Consider the following 22076-nt stretch of genomic DNA (forward strand, 5'->3'; position numbering starts at 1 on the left):
AAGCAACCTAAATAATGAAAGTCGATCTGCAAAACTGAGTTCCAATAATCCTCGAAACCTGATAAATCTTTTTTATCAATTCATTCATATTTTTATTCACCTGTGGCTCGCAGCAGGAAATTACTGATTGTAATCTTTCATCGAGCAGAAAAAGATCACTTCATTCCAAAAGAGTGTAATTTCTTTTTAATTGAATAACTAGTCCTTAAACCCTGTAATCATATATTACATTTTATAATGTATCCCTGGAGTCACAGTGAAGTGAAAACAAATATACAAGTCAGTTCCATAGACTGAAATTCAAGGCACACCGCCGGGAGACTCTTTTTCAAACGTTGAGCTCCATATTAGATGGCATTAATATCTCATTACACCGTCTTAACACAACTTTGAATATGACGCTGCTCTTACTGTTTAACCTTGTGACCTCTTGTCACTCAGGATCCCTTTTGAAAACATCTGTCTCTCTAATGCAACTTTACTCAACGGTATTAACCCTGCCCATGAATCTAAGGGATCTAATTGGGACAAGCAATATTCTTCAAAGCACATCCGTCAGCATGCATTAAAAATACAGTGAGAAAGCCGAGGAATAGAGATCCGCTTCTCTCTCTATATCCCCCGAACCACTGAGGGGAGGGAGGGGTTGCTGCTGAGGACTGCCTCATTCTGGTAGGGGATCTCAATGCTCTTGGTAGGACATGAGTGGGAGGAAATCACACCCTTTCAAGTGTGAAAGTGGTTTAACATATTTAAAACGTAACACTCATTTAATATTCAGAAACACAGTAACCTGACGAGAGCCAGATTAATACATAAAAAACTCAACGGTGTTCTTCTTGACAGGAACCGCTCCAATCTGGAATCAGGAAAGGAGGGACAATTAAGTACATTAATTCAAACTGAGAAAATTGGATCGGAAGCCTAAAATTCTCGATCGGGACATCGCTAATCCCGCCCCCAAACACGTTGTTGCTTTGTGATTGGTTCGGTCATTCAGTGGTGAGGCTCAGAGAAAATCAGCAAGCTGATTCAAGATGATTCTCCTGATTTTGTGAACTCACTCAAATGCTGCAAGAATTTTGCTGAGAAAATGTATTTGAATGTACACTAGACAGAAGGATTAGAAAATAAAGTTACACTAACTCAGTGCTTCTCAAATAGTGGGGCGCGCCCCCCTTGGGGGGCGCGGTGCTATTCCTGGGGGGGCGCGTGTGACCCTGGGGAACAGGCTTTTTTTTTGGCAGTACTAGAATAAAGTGTAATTGCGCGTTTACTACAGCAGGGGGCAGTGGCGCTCTCATTGTTACTTCTGTCACGTTTGCGACAGTGCAACATTTTACGACTTACAAGACAAGTTAGGATAGTCACGGTGGGCAGGGGGGGCGCGAATAGTTTTCTTCTTGCTAGGGGGGGGGCGTAACAGAAAATAATTGAGAAGCACTGCACTAACTACTTCCATGCATTTTTTACTTCACACTAAGTGGAAGTTACTTGGGAAAGTGCCAAGAGATGGATATTATACGATTCTTCTACCTTTCTTTTCTTAAGATTCGACGACAAGGTGGCATCCAGCTTCTCGTAGACTTGCTGGACCACCGTATGACCGACGTGCACCGCAGCGCCTGCGGAGCTCTTCGCAACTTGGTCTATGGGAAGGCCAATGACGACAACAAGATTGCACTAAAAAACTGCGGAGGAATACCGGCTCTGGTCCGACTTCTTCGGAAAACCACCGACGTAGAGATCCGAGAGCTCCTTACAGGTGAAACATACACATGCATATATATTTAGTATTTCGTTTCCATTGCTGTTGGCCCACATTTTGCTTCAGCAATTGTGTTCCACATCAAATTGTCATTCTAAACCCACTCATGTCTAGACTGAAACCAAACGACAAAATAATTAAATGATTACCAGCCGTGTTTCTAGTTCTTGCTATTCCCAAAGCTCATTATCATGAAAAGATGTTTAGCTCAAGGAACTTGATAGGCAGTCATCAACACTATAAATAATTTGTCACATTTGACTGATCCACATCCAGAATTCTTTGGAGTTCATTGTAGGAGTGAGTTACTTGCAGGCATTAGGTGTCTCAAAGTCAACTTGCATTATTTCGTACAATAATGGTGCTTGCTTTTTGCACGTTATGACTTATTTTGACATTTGACAAATCATTCAATGATCATTCGGCAAACTCAAGATGACTCGTCAGAACTATAATCCATTTTAAATTTCTAAACTGAATCCCTGTCTGAATCAGTTAATAGATGTGTCTTGGAGCTGAGGATTCCGAAAATACAAATTCCAAATAAACTGTGGATTTGCCAATGTGTCAACAAATAACATATCAACATGACAGCACCTTTTGTTTAGTTGTTTCCTCAAAGTTCTAGCAGGTGTGAAATTGATGTGAGGAAACCTCTGGTCTCATTATGACCTTTCTTGTTCGGAGGAAATCTTTATCCTTTCACATGAGTGATGAGATAAGCAGAAAGATCACACTTATATGCATTTAGACACGACTGAATATAAAATATTTTACATGAAAGAAAATCGACCTTGCATTTTTCCCATTTTTGCAGAATAATAAGACAAAACACCGCTGCCATTTGCAAAATACAATTTAACTAAAAAAAACAACTAAAGTGGAAACATTACGGGTAAAAATAAGGGTATAACAAATAAAAACTGCATGGATTTTTCAGTTTAACTTCCGTAAGTAATCAAATACTTTCACATTTAATAATATTTAAACTCATATCCTGGGTGGAAGAAAAAAACAGTCTGTGGCTGGATCAACAATTTAGGCAGACAGCAGAATTACCATAAATTTGTTTGGCTAATGCTCTTGTTTTTCGCAGACTTTAACAAAGAATGACCTGAAAATGATTAGTTTGAGTTGTGGTGCAGAATGCTTAGAATATTCATTTTTGACCATATCTTTACAAAACACAATATCTTCAGTATCTTTAGTCTCTCTCAAAGACCCCACACACCTCACACCTCGTTTAGAGGTTTTTCTTTTACATTTTCCCGTACATTGCCATCCTTTGTCTCAACTGTGCCTATCTTTAGTATCATCTTTTCTTCTTATGGGCATTTTGAATCAGGAACACAGCGTGTAGGAAAGCTGCCTGACTCACACCATATACTGTACACAAAAAAGAACGAGGGGCGGGGCTAAGCATCTTGCGTGGAAAATGACCTTTGTTTTCCAATCTCTCTTGCACCTCTTTCATTCTGTTCCTTGTTAGAACAAAATGTAAATTTTTGGGAGGTAAACAGCTAAAAATCCCGGTTGATTCGGTGCACAATGCTTGTGGGTGTCCTTGGGAAAGCCCGCACTACAATGTAGAAAAGAAGACAATTTCTTCCAGTCCCGCAGTGGGTAAATTGAACTCAAGACGTAGCATTAGGATCCCGTGGGGTCTCAGTAATTACCTAGAGAATACTTAACAGGGTAATGGGATTAAAACACGATGCTACTGAAACCTTATTTGGACAACGCACATGTTTGTAATTCCATCTGTAACAAATAAGAATAATTTAAAACAGCCATCCAGCTTTTGTCCCTTGTAAAAAAAAAAAAAAAAAAAGGCTTTTCTTCACAGTGCCACATTAAATAACAGTAGGCTATTCTGACTCTTAGACCTCCATCAATTCATCAAATTTTTATCAAGCCAGTCTCAGTGAGTAATTACTTTGGTATTCTAGCAACATGAAAGAAATGTCAAGCTAAAATGTAAGAATGTCAACAGCACCAAACAGATGATGAGTGTACATGCAACAAAAATAAAGCTATACAACATTTTTTAGCCTTTAAAATATAAACCCCGAATTCTTTAACATACCCAGAACCTTTGGAGAGTTGTTTTATATGCTTCCAACTTAGTGTAATGGTTTAAGAAAGGCCTTTTTCATTTTATTATTTCAACATGACACTGCAGCAACACAGGCTATGCAATGTGTTGCATTTACAGTATCAAACACTGTAGGAATTTTTGAAACCTTGCGATACCCTCTGAATTTCATGCTACTGTAGGTGCAGTGATCCCATGGTCAATTATCCATGGACATACCGTATTTTCCGCACTATAAGGCGCACCGCATTATAAGGCCACCTTCAATGAATGGCCTATTTTAAAACTTTGTCCATATATAAGGCTCACCGGATTATAAGGCGCACCTTCAATGAATGGCCCATTTAAAAACTTTGTCCATATATAAGATATATACATTTGGCCCGCGGGACGGACTTTGGACATGCATGCTGTAGTGGCTCAATACTGGTCCATATATAAGGCACACCTGATTATAAGGCGTACTGTCGGCGTTTGAGAAAATTGGAGGTTTTTAGGTGCGCCTTATAGTGCGGAAAATATGGTAAGTTTATTTTGGTAAGCATGAGATAAGTGACATAGAAAATAGATGGATGAATTTATTTTTTATTTGAATTAAGATACCTATTTAGAAAGCACTGAGTACCTGAATTGTTTCCTGCTCCTGTTGCCATGGTGAGACTGAAGGGGGCTGAAAGATGACAAATAAACCGCCCAACCCCGCCCCCCAATTTTTATTTTTCCACCCCGCTATTCAATAACCAGGTATTTGCTAGGCAATAGTGTTAGCATATATTTCTATGCAAACTCCCCGTCACATCAAAATGATAAATGGCGGCACCAACTGTCCGAGATACAAAAAGTGTGCCAAGAAAAATCAAATATCAATCGGCAGATAAAGAGATGCAGTGATGAGATAGTGAAGTGAATGACAGCCCAAATGAGAACTGCAGAATGGCTTCAGAGACAAAGAAAAGCAACCAACATGTTCATTTCCCCTCTCTCAATACAACAGCCCATTTCTAACCTCCTGCTGCCACTCATGATGTAAGGCTGAGGCAATTAACCTCCTTCATGCGTGTGTATCCGTGTGCATCTGTGTTGTGTGTGTGCGAGGTTTTGTGGGTGCAAATGTGTTCAATCAAAGATAAAGACCCACTCTGCCTTTCTCCTCAGGCGGATGATGTCATATTGCACAGTGGAAAAGAGGCTGGCAAGCAGATGATTTTACTCATATTTACATGGCCATGATCCTCCTCCGGATGCTTCGCATTTTAAATAAAGAATAGAGTGTTTTTGGTCATTTGACATTTTTGGTCAATTTATTTTTTTAGATTACCTCTGAAGACCAATAAAATAATTTTTGGATCTTCTGATTGATGACTTTTATATAAATATGTAGCAACCTTTTTTTTTTTAAAAGACCTTGCCAATTGCAAACATTCTCCAGGAACCATGTCAACATGCATATTTCGCTTTTGACATCCTCTTTTAAGTGCACTTAGCTAGTTGCTGTAGTATTTGTAGCTAGGTAGCTTGAATACACTTTATTGTATTGACATTATCAACAAAGGGCAATTTTTTTCCATGTTCCGTTTATTAGCGCACTTGTCCATACAGAAAACCTTGTTTATATTCTTGCGTCTGTTGAGCGCATAAGGTTAAAAAACAAAATTGTTTTTGTCTATTCAGGAATGCATTTCAGTAACTTTAACTTGACATTTCAATCAACAAAATATGTCAGTTATAGTTTTTTGTATCTTCCATTTGAACAGCCAGAGACATAAATAATATTTTAGTATGCAATAAAATTCATCCTAAATAGCATCAATTTTACATTGGGTGGTCATCTATTACATTTCTTTTTTTTTTTCTCAGAATATTTTTGTTTTTAATTAAAACATAAATTACAGCCTTTAGTTAGAATGATATGAATAGCACACATAATTTAGCCTCCCCAGGAGTAGAGATCCTTAAAAGCAATCAAATGGCCGAGATACTGTACATGTTTAGCAGCATCCCCTCACGGCCATCCAATTGGCCTTCTTGAGATACGGTGATGCCATTGGCCCAACTAATTAATGTTGCGGAGACATTTACAGCTTCCTTCCGGCCACACACACTGCTCTCTTAACATTGATCTTTGAGGGTTGTAATTAAAGCTAGAGAGAAGGATGGATTAATGCAGATGTGAGTAGCGATGGACACATTCATACATCCAATTACATGGGCGCATTAGATACAGACACTGATATTTTATCAAGTGAAGGTCAACAAGAATTACTTCAGTAAATGTCGGCCTAGTTATTAGAATCACCAGTGTAGCTGATATGACAATAATAATCGTTGACCCAAGGAGAAGCCCCGGAAGGACATGATGTTATTGAGGTCTTCTGGTTTTCTGTGCTGACTTTTCATCCATCTTGTGTAGGTGTCTTGTGGAACCTCTCGTCATGTGACGCCCTGAAGATGCCAATTATCCAGGATGCCCTGGCTGTTCTGACCAATGCTGTGATCATCCCCCACTCGGGCTGGGACACCTCCCCTCATACGCAAGAAGACCGCAAATTACATCTCCACTCCTCCCAGGTCCTCCGCAATGCCACCGGATGCCTCCGGTCAGTGACTCCATACAACCACCTCTCATTGTTGTGTTTTTGTAAAGGTCCCACATTTTATTAAGATGCTAAATGTTTGTGTGTGTGCCAATTCAATTCAGCTATGCTTATGCCACTTTCAAACTGTAATGGTGCAACAGCAACAAGTTTGTGGAACCGTCAAAAGATTTGGACCTACTGTGGGTTCTGATAGTAGTTAGATACAGTAGTATAGTGGCTATAATATCTAGACCCCGAATGTAAGACAACCCCCACTTTTTCAGTCTTATTTCAATGCAAAAAACACCGTCTTGTATTCAAGCCAATACGGTATTCTGGTTGTGTTTTGTCTGGGAAAAGTGACAGACTTAGCTGCTCTCAAGATGACTCATTATTTGACTTTAGTGTGTTGGTGTTTATTTACTCATTCGTATGACGCCACTTGGAATTAGAACATCACAGGTTTATAAATCCCTTATGAGAAGACCAATGAATGTAATTCATGTGTTTTCACAATTCTATGTGGTAAAGGTAAAGTCATTGTATACGGTCTGGGAAAAGAAAGTGGATTATTCTTATGTCTCCCCAAGCTTTATGGCTTTTAAGTTGTGACAGCACCTGCTCTACAAAATGGTATTTTTTTTTTTCTGTTAATTTAAGCTTATTTCCAACTTCAGTATGTGAATGCCCAAATGTGTCAAGAGTTCTACATCCTGTCATAAAAGCTACAGGTAGTGATGTCTTTTGAAGGATTCAGTTGCAGCGTATTGGGTTTGAGCCCCGGGTGGTGTTGTGGTGCAAAGCAAGTCTAAGCGTGGATCAGCTGCCTAAACTCGAACTCTCAATTCATCTTTCTCATGCCTCGTTAGGGAATGCCCGGACTCTGATTAAAGATGGAATATTTCATGGCAGGTTTGGTATATCACTGACCACCTGCTCCCCCTCGTCTTCCCTCTTTTATGTGAACCACTCTCTCATTCTCTTTCCATCTATTCCTGTCTAGAGCCTCCATTCTGCCAGACTATTTCAATCAGCCCGTTAACAATTTTTTCCTGGCCTCCCTTTGGCTCACTGCTTCTTACTTTAGAAAAATGATGTCATATTCCATAAAAGCCTTTGTGGTTCCAAGCAGAATTCAAAATGTTCATGCACTTTTTCCAAACATGCATAGCCTGTTATCCTAGTAACCAAATCGAATGTTGATTAATTGGTATGACGGAGGTGGTCGACTAGTTAGCACGTCCACCTCACAGAGTGGAGGTTGTGGGTTTGACTCCTTCCCTGGCGAGTTTAAAGTTAGATGTTTTTTTCCAACATCGTGATATGACACAATTGGATTCATTACCTCATCACTATTCATCCGTAACACAGCCGATGGAAACAGAAATTTAATACAGTCCAACTACAGGCAAGGAACAGCTCAGAATTTCATAATACTATGCGCTGGCGCTCATTGGAAATCTGGTCAGGAACTCATTTGGTCCTTGGGTGTTACCATGTGCACCATATTGGTGGTTCTTACTGCCTAATTTGTTTAGTACTAGCATGGACTGTATGCACCTTTAAATTGCTATCCTTCAAAATATGATTTATTTTACTATGCATTATAACATTGTTACTTCTATAACATGTTGACGTATATTTAGTAGATCAGTTCACAAAGCATAACACTCAACGGCAAACCCCCGAACATAAAAACTAAGGTTATTCTGTATTAAGTGTGTAGGAAGGTTAAGAATATTTCAATGCACGCGAGTACCCAACACATCACATATTTCTTATGTGATTAATTTCTCTTTAATAGCGTGACATTCATAAGTTACACTTACACCTTGGGAGTGTTATTAATGCGAGTGTGGGTTATATATTAATCCATGTGTGTGTGTGTGTGCGTGTGCGTGCATCAGCAATGTGAGTTCTGCAGGCGAGGAGGCCCGCAGGAGGATGAGGGAGTGTGAGGGTCTGACAGACGCTTTACTCTACGTCATCCAGACTGCATTGGGGAGTAGTGAGATTGACAGCAAGGTAACACATTCGCACACTACACAAAGACACTTACACACACAACAAACGATCATAGATAAATTACAAAAACAATTTGGAAAAAAAAATTCACAGACGATGCAAACAGTTAACACGTTGTAACAAAGACTGATAGAAGTGCATGAAGCACATTTCGAAGGCAAACATGACTGCATTGAAAGGGAAGTCATTTGTTTTAAACTGACGCCATATAACCTTGGTTATAGCCACGTTAGATGTTTTTGTCTGTGTGTATTTGTATTGAATCCTTACATATACAGGACAGGGCCAAGGTCTCTATGATTGATTATATTTGCTCTCCAAGCAATTATATGATTCGATGTGGAACTAGAATGTCGTACAATGGACAGGCAGACCTCCCCCAAGGCAGAACTGGTAAAAATAATACTGCTTTATATGTAATGGAAATGTGGAGTCTGGACTGTATTACGCTGTATACTTTATTTGCGCTTAGTAATTGAAGGTATTTTTAATAATAACAGGTGCCTGATGATTTTTATTAGTTCATTATTGTTGGAAGTGTTTTTTTTTAAATGATCTGTATTTCATTTGGGGTATGTTCTGTCAATGACCTTTCTCATCTTTTCTGTTCTCCACTTGTCGACGTCAGACCGTTGAGAACTGTGTGTGCATCCTGAGGAACTTGTCATACCGTCTGGCAGCAGAGACATCTCATAACCAACAAGGGGGGTCTGAGGAGCTTGATGGTCTCTTGTGTGACACCGGGGGGAAGGATGCAGAGAGTTCCGGATGCTGGGGCAAGAAGAAGAAGAAAAAGAAGGGACATGACCAGGTCAGGAATTCCATTCGTTATTATTGCATATCATGACTCCCGGGATCATAAACATTAGAGTCATAACAACAGTGGTGCAGATTTTGGACTTGTCTGTCCATTGCTGTAATTGACCGATAGTAATTAACCACTCAACAAGGTTTGTCTATTAATTTAGCTAAATTCAAGAAGACTACTGGAAACCATTTGGATAATTTGAATAATTGTAATAAATGGTGTATTACTTGGAGTTTTTTTTTCAAAAAAAAAAAAAATAATACATTGAGGTTTTTTTAGTATAGTGTGTGGAAATTTGAAACGGATCTCTATCGTTGGGCAGAATCTTTGAAAGGAGCAGACAATGAAACACATCACTGATGATGAAACCAGAAGGCAACAGCTTGGCTTTGCATTCACTAAATAAATCTATCAAGGGGAAGCTCCAAAAAGGAGACTTTGACACATCAAAACAACACGTTATCTTTTATTGCTCAGCTAATCTTCGTTAGTGGCTACCTGTGTTTATTCATCAAAATGTTCATTTTAGTTCATTTTTATCTATTATCTAATTTTTTGGTGCACCATCATCACCATTTGGCTCTTTTATTTGATGCTCCATCTTCTTGTCATGCTTAGAATAAGTAATCAGTGACACATTCTGTCTAAGTAGCAGACATCATTTACACTTTGAGAAGAGAGGCAATGGAGAACCCAACATATCCGGTGTGTGAATCACCAATTAGTTTCAATTTCCGCCCCTTTTTATTTCAAGAAAAGGCTAAATAAGATTTGAAAATGGTAGTACTGAGCAAGCAACATTTGTCAAAGTCTCTGTATTTCTTTTTTCGTAACCAAAGGGTAAAGTAGTAATCCTGTGTTCACAATTAAAAAGATAAGTATAAACTCATTGCTTTTAGTCTTACACAACATCTTCTATCTGAGTGTCACCACTCCAGTGCAGCTGTAGCCGATTATCACGGAATAGCAAGTGGAGCTCTATCTTCCTATCCTATTAACAGTGGGTAATTGCAAAAACGATAGAGGACAGCAGAGAAGTAGGTTAGATTAACTACATGGGAGGAAGTTCAGGAGATTACCATCCATAACTTTTCTAGATCACTTGCCCTGTTCACAGTCACAGGATTTTGAAGAATAATGATGGACTGCAGAAATTTTGGGCAATATTTGGCAGGTATCTTAATACTGTATTTTCTGCACTATAAGGCGCACCTAAAAACCTCCAATTTTCTCAAAAGCCGACAGTGCACCTTATAATCAGTTGCGCCTTATATATGGACCAATACTGAGCCACTACAGCAGCCGTGTGTGTCCAAAGTCCGTCCCGCGGGCCAAATGTATATATCTTATATATGGACAAAGTTTTAAAATGGGGCATTCATTGAAGGTGCGCCTTATAATCCGGTGCGCCTTATATATGGACAAAGTTTTAAAATGGGCCATTCATTGAAGGTGCGCCTTATAGTGCGGAAAATACGGTACTTGAAATAGCTGGTTGGTTCTTTGACAACAATCAGCTCAACCCGACTTCTCCTGTTGTTGCAGAGCAGCAAGAATAGTCCGGTGGAATTTCTGTTTCTCAACAAAACTGTTTCAATTCATCAATATTCTTGAGATGTCTGACTTGAGTCACTCTTTTGAGGTCAGGCCATTTCCATTTTTTTTCGGACAGCAGTGGCTTCCTACGAGGTGTGCACCTCAATGACCTCCATTCCTGGTTAAAGTTTTATTTTAGAGACACTTTTGTGACCCTCTCCAGTTTTATTTAAGTTAACATTTTGTTTATAAAAAACAAACATTAAAACTGGTGCAGGTTGTTTACAGTGCACGACTGCTTTAACGAACACCTTCAATTAAATCACATTGACTGGACTCTGATACAGAGTGGCACATCATTAGTGCGCAGTTTCACATCTTCGGGGATGTTTACATGATTTGTGTGGTGTTAAGGTCGTTTAAACAGATTGCATCTGTCTCTTGTTGTGATTTAAACATCACATCATATTTATCCATAGATTGAGACAATTCGAAATGGTTTGCATGATCCTTGCAATTTTATATATATCATGCATTACTGTATTTACTTTGTATTATAACAGGCAGGCCAGCCTGGCTCAGTGCTTTGCCCAAGTATTATGAAAATGGAGGGTTGTAAGCAGTCAGGACGAACATCAATCTGTCAAACTTTGTGCCAAAACGTATATGGAAATTATCCTGAAACTAATGGAGGAAGGAAGAAATATTGTATACCACAGTGCCAAGGAAATGCAATGCTGTCAAAATCCTTTACCCAGAAATTCTAAAATTGCAATCACTGCCTGGATCAGGGAATCAGTCACTTTCATCTGGCGCAGTAGGAACACATATCAAATTGTTGACGGGTGATAATGTGTACTGTGGAACTCGTTCTTGAAGAACAAGCATTCTGTAGTATGATGGCTACCATACAGTCCTCTCACAAATGTTCTTTTGCTAGAAATGCATTTGAAATGTTTACATCAGAAATGGACACCAAGATCTATTGAGCTACCGTACATTTCACTCTTGTAGGTAAACCAAAAGTTCAAAAAAATAAAGGTTTCTATCACGGAGCTATGATTCAATCCGGTCTTTTCTCAAAACCAATAATTGGATTAAACAGACCAGATGCAGAATCGACCAATTGTGACCACAGAAGTACCATTAATTATTTGCAAACCAAAACACGAGGGCAATAGTTCAATGTCTTGCTCGCTGTGGTTTTTCACAGTGGGACGGTGTAGGTCCATTTCCAGATTTGGCGGACTCCCCAAAAGGCATTCAGATGTTATGGCATCCCAGTATTGTCAAGCCCTACCTTACCCTGCTGTCTGAATGCTCCAACCCCGACACCCTGGAGGGAGCAGCTGGTGCTCTGCAAAACCTTGCTGCTGGGAGCTGGAAGGTATAACCTCAATATAATGTGGGTATTGAAATCCATAGAGAGTTACAAAGATCACATCCGCTGGGGAGAATAGCACCTATAAATACTCCCGATACAGTAAATGGCAAAAGGAGAGAAACTGATATTCTCATCATGTTAACAAATACAATTTGGTGGATGTGTTGTGAAATCAAGGAAGATGAATTCAACTATTTCTGAATTCATTTTAAAAGGGAGGATTTTATATCTTTTCTCCTCTTTTGAACCATGTCTACTCTGTCAAGAGTGTCTTCAAAAGTGCGGCAAGTAGACAGATGAGACCATCATCCTCACTATGAGTATTATAAATGCCAAATAAACAAGAATTGAAACCTTAGGGAGTTTTGATAGACTGTGGTATGTTATAAAATTAAATAAATAGAATACATCCCTGTGTGCACCTTTGACAATGTTCTTCTTTTTATGTCCGTGTCCAGTGGTCAGTTTATATCCGGGCTGCAGTGCGTAAAGAGAAGGGCCTTCCTATCCTTGTGGAGTTACTGAGGATAGACAATGACCGAGTTGTCTGTGCCATCGCCACTGCCTTGAGGAACATGGCTCTCGACATCAGAAACAAGGAGCTTATTGGTAAGTTAACTGGCAAAAATTATTTGAAAATTTGATTTGATGTCTGGATTTTTTTTCTTAATGAAGTGCACAGCGTGATAAGCGGAAAACAAATCCTTTATTTTAAATAATCAGTTCCCAACAAGTATTATAAAAGATGTAGACATTTTTTTTATTATTTACAAGTCCATCTGTTTTGAAAGATTCTGGTACAAAAAGATTCTCCCCATTTTTCTCTTTCTGGGAAAACAAAAGTTAAACAATTAAACTATCTCCAAGATTTTAGTTAAAGAAGGAGCCATGAAAAAACAGGTGCGAAAGGAAACTCAGATATTGATCTCGCGCTAGTATCTCTCTGATATTGATACCAATTTAATATTAGTATTACCCATATTTGCATTGATCCATCCACCACGTCTCTTTATGTTCAACAATAGTTGGTGGTGGAAGTAAGCTCTCAAGAAATGCTGTCAGAATCATTCATCCATGCATTTTTCATCTCTTAGGTACGCGTAGGCACCATGAAATCAAAAAGACCCATCGACAATGTATTTAATCTCGATCTGTGTGTTTGTGTGTATCTTTTTCTCTATTTGTTGAAGAGCTCATTGGTATTCATTACAAGTGTTTCAACATCAGAAATAACTACTATTTCAGGAATGACAAACATTTACTCTCCATCACTTATAATGGTGCCCCCCCCCCCCCCCCCAACTGTGACAATAGGTAAATATGCCATGAGGGACCTGGTGCACCGATTACCTGGTGGCAGTACCACCAACAACAATACTAGTAGTAGTGGTGGAGGAAGTGGCAACAGTTGCGCTCTGGTGGGAAAGACCATGTCGGACGACACCGTCACCGCTATCTGCTGCGCTCTGCATGAGGTTATCACCAAAAATATGGAGAACACCAAGGCCCTGAGGGATGCCGGGGGCATAGAGAAGCTCATTGGTGTCGCCCGAAGCAAAGGAGACAAGTAAGCGGAATGTTATTTACAAGATACAGATGTTTTTTATTCCTATGATTATTTAAATGGCAGGGAGAAAAGAGACAACAGCTACTTAATTCATATCATACATTGTATTCATGAATATGTATTTTTGCATAATCTAAATAATGAACAAAAAAAGTAATGACAAATAATTACCTGGTAGACTTTAATGTCTGGGTTCCTGTGACCCGTTTTGATTCATATCCAAAATTTCAGATTTGGCGATTGTTTTCAACATCCAATTCTCAACTCAATTTGAGTCACGACTGATTAGCGCGTAATAGCACTAGCATCATTAATTTTTAAAATGAGATAGTCTGTTTTGCAGTAGCCAATCAGATCATCCAAAATAATAGTATCTACAAAAACTACTTATTGGTCAAAATTTCCCAAGGCCTATTAAGATTGCTGTAGATATTAATTTCGATTCATGAGCCTTTCCTAGAAGGCAGATTGGCTTTATTCCTTTTTTTTTTTTTCCCCTCCTCCCTGCTGAATTCCCAGACATAGTCCCAAAGTTGTGAAAGCAGCATCTCAAGTGCTAAACAGCATGTGGCAATACCGAGACCTGCGCAGCCTTTACAAAAAGGTACGTACAGCAGTGCAATTTGCTGATTTCCCTCAAGTGGAATAAAAACAACTCAAAATGTAGTCATTGACTGATTATTGTTTTTATGTTTTCCTTTTCTCATGCTTCTCTCTAGGATGGCTATTCCCAATATCACTTTATTGGCTCATCGTCCACAATAGAAAGGGATAGGCAGCGGCCTTATTCTTCTTCTCGTACGCCATCCATCTCTCCTGTACGGACCTCACCAAACAATCGATCGGGTGAGTGTGCATCGTTTTTTTGATCTTCTTAACGACCTTGGTCCATATTCAGGGTGAGGGTGATTAAAAAACTTTTTTTTTTTTTTAAATGATGCACCTAAGCAATTTATTCTAGGATTAGATTTGAAAAATTTCAGTGACTGTTTTAATTTCAGCCTAATTTTTACCATTTCACTTTTCATTAGCAAAGATGCATAATTGGAGAGCAAGTGTCCAAATTGAAAATATGCAATAATAACCAATTATTGTTGAAAAACAACTAATTTATGAGAAATGTATAAGACGATAATTGTCAATGCCATATGTTAATACCATAAATTTCCAAATTTTGCTAAATGACAAAAACTTTCCAATAAATAAACAATAAAAAATAAAAAATCAATTTGATTTAACATCCATTTCTAAGTTTTCAGTGAAGGCCCTTGGAAACTGACTCAATTCAAACTTCCCAGAAGGGAATCGAAAGCATTAACTCGGGTGGTGTCTGCTTCATGGTGAGAACCTTGTCATCACCTCCTTCCTTCACTTAGCAAATTTGGCATGTTCTCCTGTCGTCTCTGCGGGTTCTCTCTCCTCATGCTCCGGCCTCCTCCCACAAGCCACAGACATTCAGTTGTATGCGGGTGTGAGTGCGAGTGTGAATGGTTGTGTGTCTCAATATGGGAGCCCTCTAATTGCTCATGACAAATGTCAGAATGAAAGTCTTCAAAAAGATGGATGGATTGTTGGAGTAGGAGAGAAATAAAGGCTCAGAAATTCTAGTAATATAGAAGGGAGTATATATTTTAAGAGAAAAAAATATACTAGGGTATAAAGGACTTAAGCTTTACCAAAACTCACAGTGTGGAACAAACCAACAGAATATCAAAACATAAAAGGCTTATTGGCTTATCTTTGAGTGATTGGGTGAGGAAATAATACTGACGGCAAGTGTGATTCCTTTAAAGGTAATTTAGTGTTTCTGCTGTTACGAATCTTGATTACTATAAAAAAATACAATCATTGGTGTAATGGTAGATATTTTTTGTGTCACAGCAAGTGCGCCAGCGTCTCCGAGGGATATGGTGGCGTTGAAGGAGAGGAAGAACGACTATGAGCTGAGTGGCAACGCGACCTACCGCGGGAACAAGGGTGAACACGTGTCCCGAAAGGATGCTACTATGGGTATGCAAAATTATATTCTTTTTATTTTTTTCTTTCCGTGTCAATTGCAGTGTTGACTGTGTTCAAGTTTGCCATCTGGCATTCAGGTCCCTGGGGGGGAGAAAAAATCCCGGTTTGGGCTCCTTCATGTAAATCTCGCTTTGGGCTCCTCCATGTCGCTCATGTGTGCACGAGCGCTTGAATCAACACAGTAGGCAGTGTTATTGTTGTCTTTAAAGTTGTCACAGCACATGTCCAATGATCAAATGTCAACCAGTACCTAAATACACCAAGTGCTTTGGCTGTATATAGGTTAAAGTGTACCGTATTTTCCGGACTATAAGGCGCACCGGACTATAAGGCGCACCTTCAATGAATGGCCCATTTTAAAACGTTGTCCTTATATAAGGCGCACCGGACTATAAGGCGCACCATTATGCATCATGTCAGATTTTTAATCCAAGTCAAATCATTCTCCATTTTATCCTTTTTATTTCAACTTCAGACGCAACAAATTACTTTATAATCACAAAATAATGATCCATAGTCTTTTTGATTCATAGTCTTATGATTGATTTCATGACACAATGCTTTGGGCCAGTTTTAATTTAGGAATTTGATCCATATATAAGGGGCACTGTCGGCTTTTGAGAACATTTTAGGTTTTATGTGCGCCTTATAGTCCGGAAAATACAGTTATTATGGTGTTGTTTTGCCAAGAATAAAAATAAGATAAAGAGACAAGTTCGGACAGCCTGCAAAAACAGTGCAGTAATGTCATAGTGACTAATCACTTAGAAATAATGAATCTTTGCCTCCACAGGTCCACTCTCCACTGGTTCTTCAACTCTTCACAGAGGAGCATATGTGTCACCGACTGATGACCTGAAGTATAATCAGGTGCAAATCCCTTTATTGGCCACGGCATTCCAGCGTAGCGAGGTTATGCACTTGAAGATACACTTTGCGGAATTTCGCCAGTCTAAAGTATACACCTGCTGGGTTCACATGGCGCGGGCATATATACCTTCGCCTCACAATTTAGAGGATCGGGGTTCAATTCCGGCTCCTGTTCAAGATGAATGAATGATTATGGCACAGTTGGAAAGATTATGAGCTTTGCAGACGTGTGTGTGGATGTCAGGTGCATTTTACCGAATTATTGTGGAAATACAATAATTATGTTATCATAATTAGTCATCTCAGTAGTAGTGTCATTAATATTGGGGGGGGTGGATAGCTACATACATGAGCTCTGAGACCATATTTTAGTTGCCAGTGGTTATCATCAGCTAATTCTGTGTTTAATGAGAGTACGGGCTGAGGTTTTCTCTGACAGTGCCCCGAATCACTGCATCATTTTTTATACCATACAAAATTTAGACATTTAGAGGGAATGAGACCAGCCGCATTGATTGAGTTCTTCCTCGGCTGTGTACACATCCACAATGGCGCAAGCATCCCTTTTTCAAATGCGTTGACTCGCTTGTGAAATTAGCATAATTACGGGACTACGAAATGCACCTAACTGCAACCGCTAAATTTAGCCACAAATCAAATATGTGTATATGTTAACTTTATCAGCCACAGCTCTCCACTTTATAAAATGAGATAGTTACAACCATTTTTAAAATCCAGTAATTACCTTTAAATACCAGTTAACGTTTTGTTTTTTTCCTAACGATGCCATACACGGCAAGTGTCACTGTATCCTTCCAGAAAAGTCATTGATGCTATCTTATCCCGGACTGTGCCATACTTGGTAACTTCATTCAAATTCATCAGATGTGATAAGATTATCTGTAAATCTAATGCCAGCATGAAGCTCATCAGTAAAAATATATCCTGTCACTTTTAAAGCTGCCGTATCCTGAAAGTCCGGCACCATATTGTGTTATATAAAAATATTCAACTCTGTGGCTAAAAAGCAAAACTCCACCAAGAAATAATGGAGCAGATATTCATAGTCCGGAGTATGATAGTCACTGAATGACTGTGCTACCAGTTTTTGTTCCTATTTTTTAAATCGTGACGGCGATGTCGTGATTGCTTCCCTGAGCAGCAATTAGTGTTACTTCTCCTTCCTACTGTGCATGAGACTGCTGTGTCTTGTGTCGACGTTCCAGTTAAGCAATTCCTAATTTAATTCATCTACAGGTCTCATCTCAAGGATTGCCTTCAGAGCCCTACCCGCCTTTCCAAAATCCTCCCCCAAATGACAGCGGCAATTATGAGGACCAGGCCTTCTATGAGAACCAGGTTCATGCAGGGGGGCGCCCCCCTCAAGGCGAGCTCAACATGCACTTGCAGGGCCTGAAGTCCACCGGAAACTATGTCGATTTCTACTCAGCCTCTCGGCCCTACAGCGAGCTCAACTATGAGACGAGCCACTATCCGGCCTCTCCGGACTCCTGGGTCTGAGGCCGAGGGCGGTGAGGGAGGAGCACATGAGCAGGACCAATAGTCTATAATATAAAGTAGGAAAGACACCCACCTCTCTGTTCTTTAGTAGCATCATCAGTAGCAGGACATCTAAGTGCAAGATGGGGACCAAGATAGGATGCAAACTGAACGGACACTGAACTCCTTCTAGTGACTTTAAGAGGAGAAGGATCGAGGGGAGGCAAAGAAGAACCGGAGGGTGGCGGAAGAGGACTTGCATGTGCATGCACACCACCACCAAAACTGACAGACATTTTCTTTCTGTGTTTAGTTTGTGACCAAACTGTTAGAAAGCCCGGCAGATGGAAAGATAATGACGTGCTGCGCTCGGAGGCCCCTTGGTAAAGAACGTAAGACTTGAATATTGAGTCACGAGTAAAATAAGTGACCAAAAAAAAAATTATATTAAGGCAAAGAGGAAAAATGGAAACGAAGGAAAGATTTCTGAAAGCACGTGGAAGTTGGCACGAGTAGCTGAGAAAAACGTTTGTATATATGTGATATAGTAACTTGGCTTTTAGTAATGCGAAGCACAAGAAGCAGAGCTGTAGAACAAGTAGAACATCTGATACACAAACTTTGTTTCTCTCTGTGGCTTCAGCGTGATGTATCCTCCTCCAGGCAAAGATTGCTTTTGGACGTTGTCATTTGTAACAGTATGTTTTTTTTATTTTATTTTGTTTGTGATTCTACTTTATAAATTCTTGGTTGTATAGTATTTGATGTACACTGTACATTTACTGGCGATGCATTGTGTATTTGTACATTGCAGTATTACCTGTGTCAGGGCTGCACCCAGCTCATTTCTTCACTATACTGTCACTAGACCCTTTACACACACACACACACACACACACACACACTATATGTGCTACAACACACAGTAAAAATGCCTGTTAAAGCAGAAATAAGAATGGGTCACAGCACTCCATTGACTGCCTTATATATACAGTATAGTAGGATCTATTCTACGTGAATAAATTCATACTATGGTTTGTTCTTTAGGTAACATATAGTTAACCCTTCCATGAAAGCCCGGCCAGATTCGGAGTTCAAATAAAAATACTCCAAGATGTTAGCTAAGCGATATTAGTTTGTACTCTTGTTCCATTTCTCTTGAAATAAGAGGATTATTTGTAACAGTGAAAAAGATTATTCAGGTTTTTTTTATTTTTCATAGTTACTCAATTTCGTCAATTTTTGTGTCATTTTGTGAGCAAATTCAACAGTATATTGTCTTTCACTCAAAATATGGCCAGGGTATGAATAATTATGGACCTACAAAGTGCAACATCCTATAAACTCGAGGGCGCTATTCTGATTTTAGCTGCTACCACCTCATTTTGTCTTTTAAAGATCACACATCAAGGTATAGTTTTAATTTAGCCATAGAGTTCTTATAGAGTATCTTATAAAAATTCAACACGAATGCCATCCATAGTCAATCATAGAGTGAAAAATACTTTGATAAACCTGTGACCACCAATAGACAGATACGTAGCTCGAACTTTAGAAATAAAATTTAAATATACTATTGCTTCCGTGAGAATGAATGTCAAACTATCAAAACAACCAAGATGGGCACGCATCAATCAAAATCAAAAACTCGCATAAACCTCCAGAAACCTACTGTTTGTATATTTATACATTCTTCTTTTTTTTAAGAACAAGTGAGCGCTTCATTTTAGTGCTCAGTGTGTACATAATAGTGCCAAACTCGGTTTCTGCAACCCCAGCCCCAACTCCGGCGGGCAGGGAACACATTTAATGGTTTAGTTGGGACATGCTTGTGGTTTTAACTTTGCCAGTTTGTAAATGCTTTGTTTTTCTGTCTTTTTTTTTTTTCTAAATTGTGGACTATTGACATGGAAGTTGAGTAACTGCAGTGGGACCAGAGAGAATTCCAAAAAACAAAACAAAAAATAAAAAAGGAGACAATTAAAACACTGAAAAGACAACTATTCAAACATTTCTAACAATTTCTGTTATAAAATCAATTTCTGTGTTATAAAATCAATGTTTGAAGTACAACAAAAGTTTTATGACAAATGGGTTGCAAATTCATGGTAGACTATTAATAGAGTACTGTTAATAGAGTATGAATATATATTATATAAATATCAACTTTTTAATGTGCAGATGTGGATGTCACAGCAGCAACATTATGGCAAAAGACTTCCTGTAGGATGTTCACTTTTTACTTTCCTGGTCAACACACTGAATTGTCTATTTGTGCTGTAATGTTGCTACGTGGAGTAGATTAGATCGAGGCTTGCGGATCCTTGTTGCCACTCAAAACATCGATGATTCCAAAGTTCTTGAAACTGTATTGTCAGATGTGAGCTGCCACAAAGCAAAGCAAATTGGGACAAATATGAATTTGCTCCCGCCTCCAAACACAATCTATTTAATTGGTGGCAATAACCTACACTGTCACAAATTAAACTGAAACTAAATTGTGATTTTTTTTTTAATTATTATTTTTTATTTTAATGAGGTTGTACAACTTGACAAAGCTCTGTTTTTTGGAAGGCTTAGATTCCTGGGGGAAAAAAACACCGTAGTTGTTGCCAGATTATTGACAATGTTGTATATGTCATTGTGATCCCGTGGCAGTCAAACCAACAGTAAGGACTTTATAGAGATATGACATTTGTGGTTTCAAACCAAACATGTTTTAAAAAGAGAAATGTGAATCTTTATATGCCTCAAACTGATTGCAACCGCTCCAAAATATAAATGGTCCATTGAAGAGGAAACTGTGAGTTGTTTGTTTGTTGCCAGATCTGATTTCATTGTCTCATTTCAGTATGACAAATTCAGGACCCAAAAACTACTACAATGGGTAAAGATGCTGAAAAAAACACTGGCTGAAGACCCATTTTTAATTTTCTGATTGGTCATCACAATTCAACCTAAGAATAGAGCAAATGGTGGTTGCCTACTGAAATCCAATTCTTGCATTATGGTGAAGACCTGGAAAGCTTCATAGCAACCTTGTGAGTTGCACAGATGGCATGTTTTGCTCTTCAGACTGCACATACATGTGAGTATTCTACTCATTAAATCCTCTTGTCTTTATACAACAATATTAATAATGGCAAACTGATATTTCCCCATATTCATATATAACTGTCAGACGTGGCACTTCAGATAATTGATCCCGCTGGTACATTACAACAATGTTCCTTCCAGTGACATCACTGGTAAAGACATCTTGAATGACAACAAAATCAACTAATGAGTCTGAGGATTCTATTTTCATGCCCAGTCCAGCACAAAAACCTGGCATGAACAGGGGTGTGTAGACTTTTTATATGCATTGTATTTGCCTTGCTGTTGGCTGGCAGCTGGTCCCGGGTATAACCAGCCTGCAGCTCATCTCATCAATGACCGTATGAGAATAAGATATGCATTTAGAAAACAGATGGATGTCACTTTATAATTGCCAGTCAAGGATCATTTCCATAATCAATGTAAACGAAGCAAATCATAAGTGACTGAAAGCTTTTTAATCTGTTGTGTTGTGTATTGGCATTTTGTGTCAGTATTTCATCAGGACTCCTAAAAGGTTGCAAACGGTTGCAAATAATAACGGAAAAAATGTTCAAGACTGTTAAAGCAGTTGGCGAATGTCTGGCTAACGTCTTTTTGCGCGTTTGCAACCTTAAACAAATCCTGATCAAAAATCAACATTGAGGCTGGCTGTGTACAAAACCTTGATACCACCCTTCGATGTTCAGTGATACATATTTTAATATGGGAACCGATGAAGGTGCAGGTTTGAATGAATTTGTTTCAACATGTAAAGAATAAATCAAAGTGAAAGTCATGTCAATTATGACTTTGTTTGAAAATAGATCCAAACAAAATACAATATAGGAGC

The 22076-nt window shown here is 38.9% G+C and overlaps 1 protein-coding gene across 1 annotated transcript in view; it reads left to right on the plus strand.

Annotated features, from left to right (window-relative positions):
- Positions 1 to 20949, plus strand: part of ctnnd2b (catenin (cadherin-associated protein), delta 2b) — a 54050-nt gene extending 33101 nt beyond the window's left edge. Inside the window, exons 12-23 of the mRNA XM_061296208.1 lie at positions 1552 to 1765; positions 6274 to 6460; positions 8347 to 8464; positions 9093 to 9275; positions 12022 to 12195; positions 12651 to 12801; positions 13507 to 13759; positions 14279 to 14363; positions 14479 to 14605; positions 15641 to 15769; positions 16572 to 16648; positions 17906 to 20949. Coding sequence (XP_061152192.1) covers positions 1552 to 1765; positions 6274 to 6460; positions 8347 to 8464; positions 9093 to 9275; positions 12022 to 12195; positions 12651 to 12801; positions 13507 to 13759; positions 14279 to 14363; positions 14479 to 14605; positions 15641 to 15769; positions 16572 to 16648; positions 17906 to 18169 — 1962 coding nt within the window. The 3' untranslated portion in view covers positions 18170 to 20949. The remainder of the gene's footprint in view (positions 1 to 1551; positions 1766 to 6273; positions 6461 to 8346; positions 8465 to 9092; positions 9276 to 12021; positions 12196 to 12650; positions 12802 to 13506; positions 13760 to 14278; positions 14364 to 14478; positions 14606 to 15640; positions 15770 to 16571; positions 16649 to 17905) is intronic.
- Positions 20950 to 22076: the final 1127 nt, after the last annotated feature.

Source organism: Syngnathus typhle, linkage group LG13 (assembly GCF_033458585.1).
Source record: "Syngnathus typhle isolate RoL2023-S1 ecotype Sweden linkage group LG13, RoL_Styp_1.0, whole genome shotgun sequence".
Classification (NCBI taxonomy): domain Eukaryota; kingdom Metazoa; phylum Chordata; class Actinopteri; order Syngnathiformes; family Syngnathidae; genus Syngnathus; species Syngnathus typhle.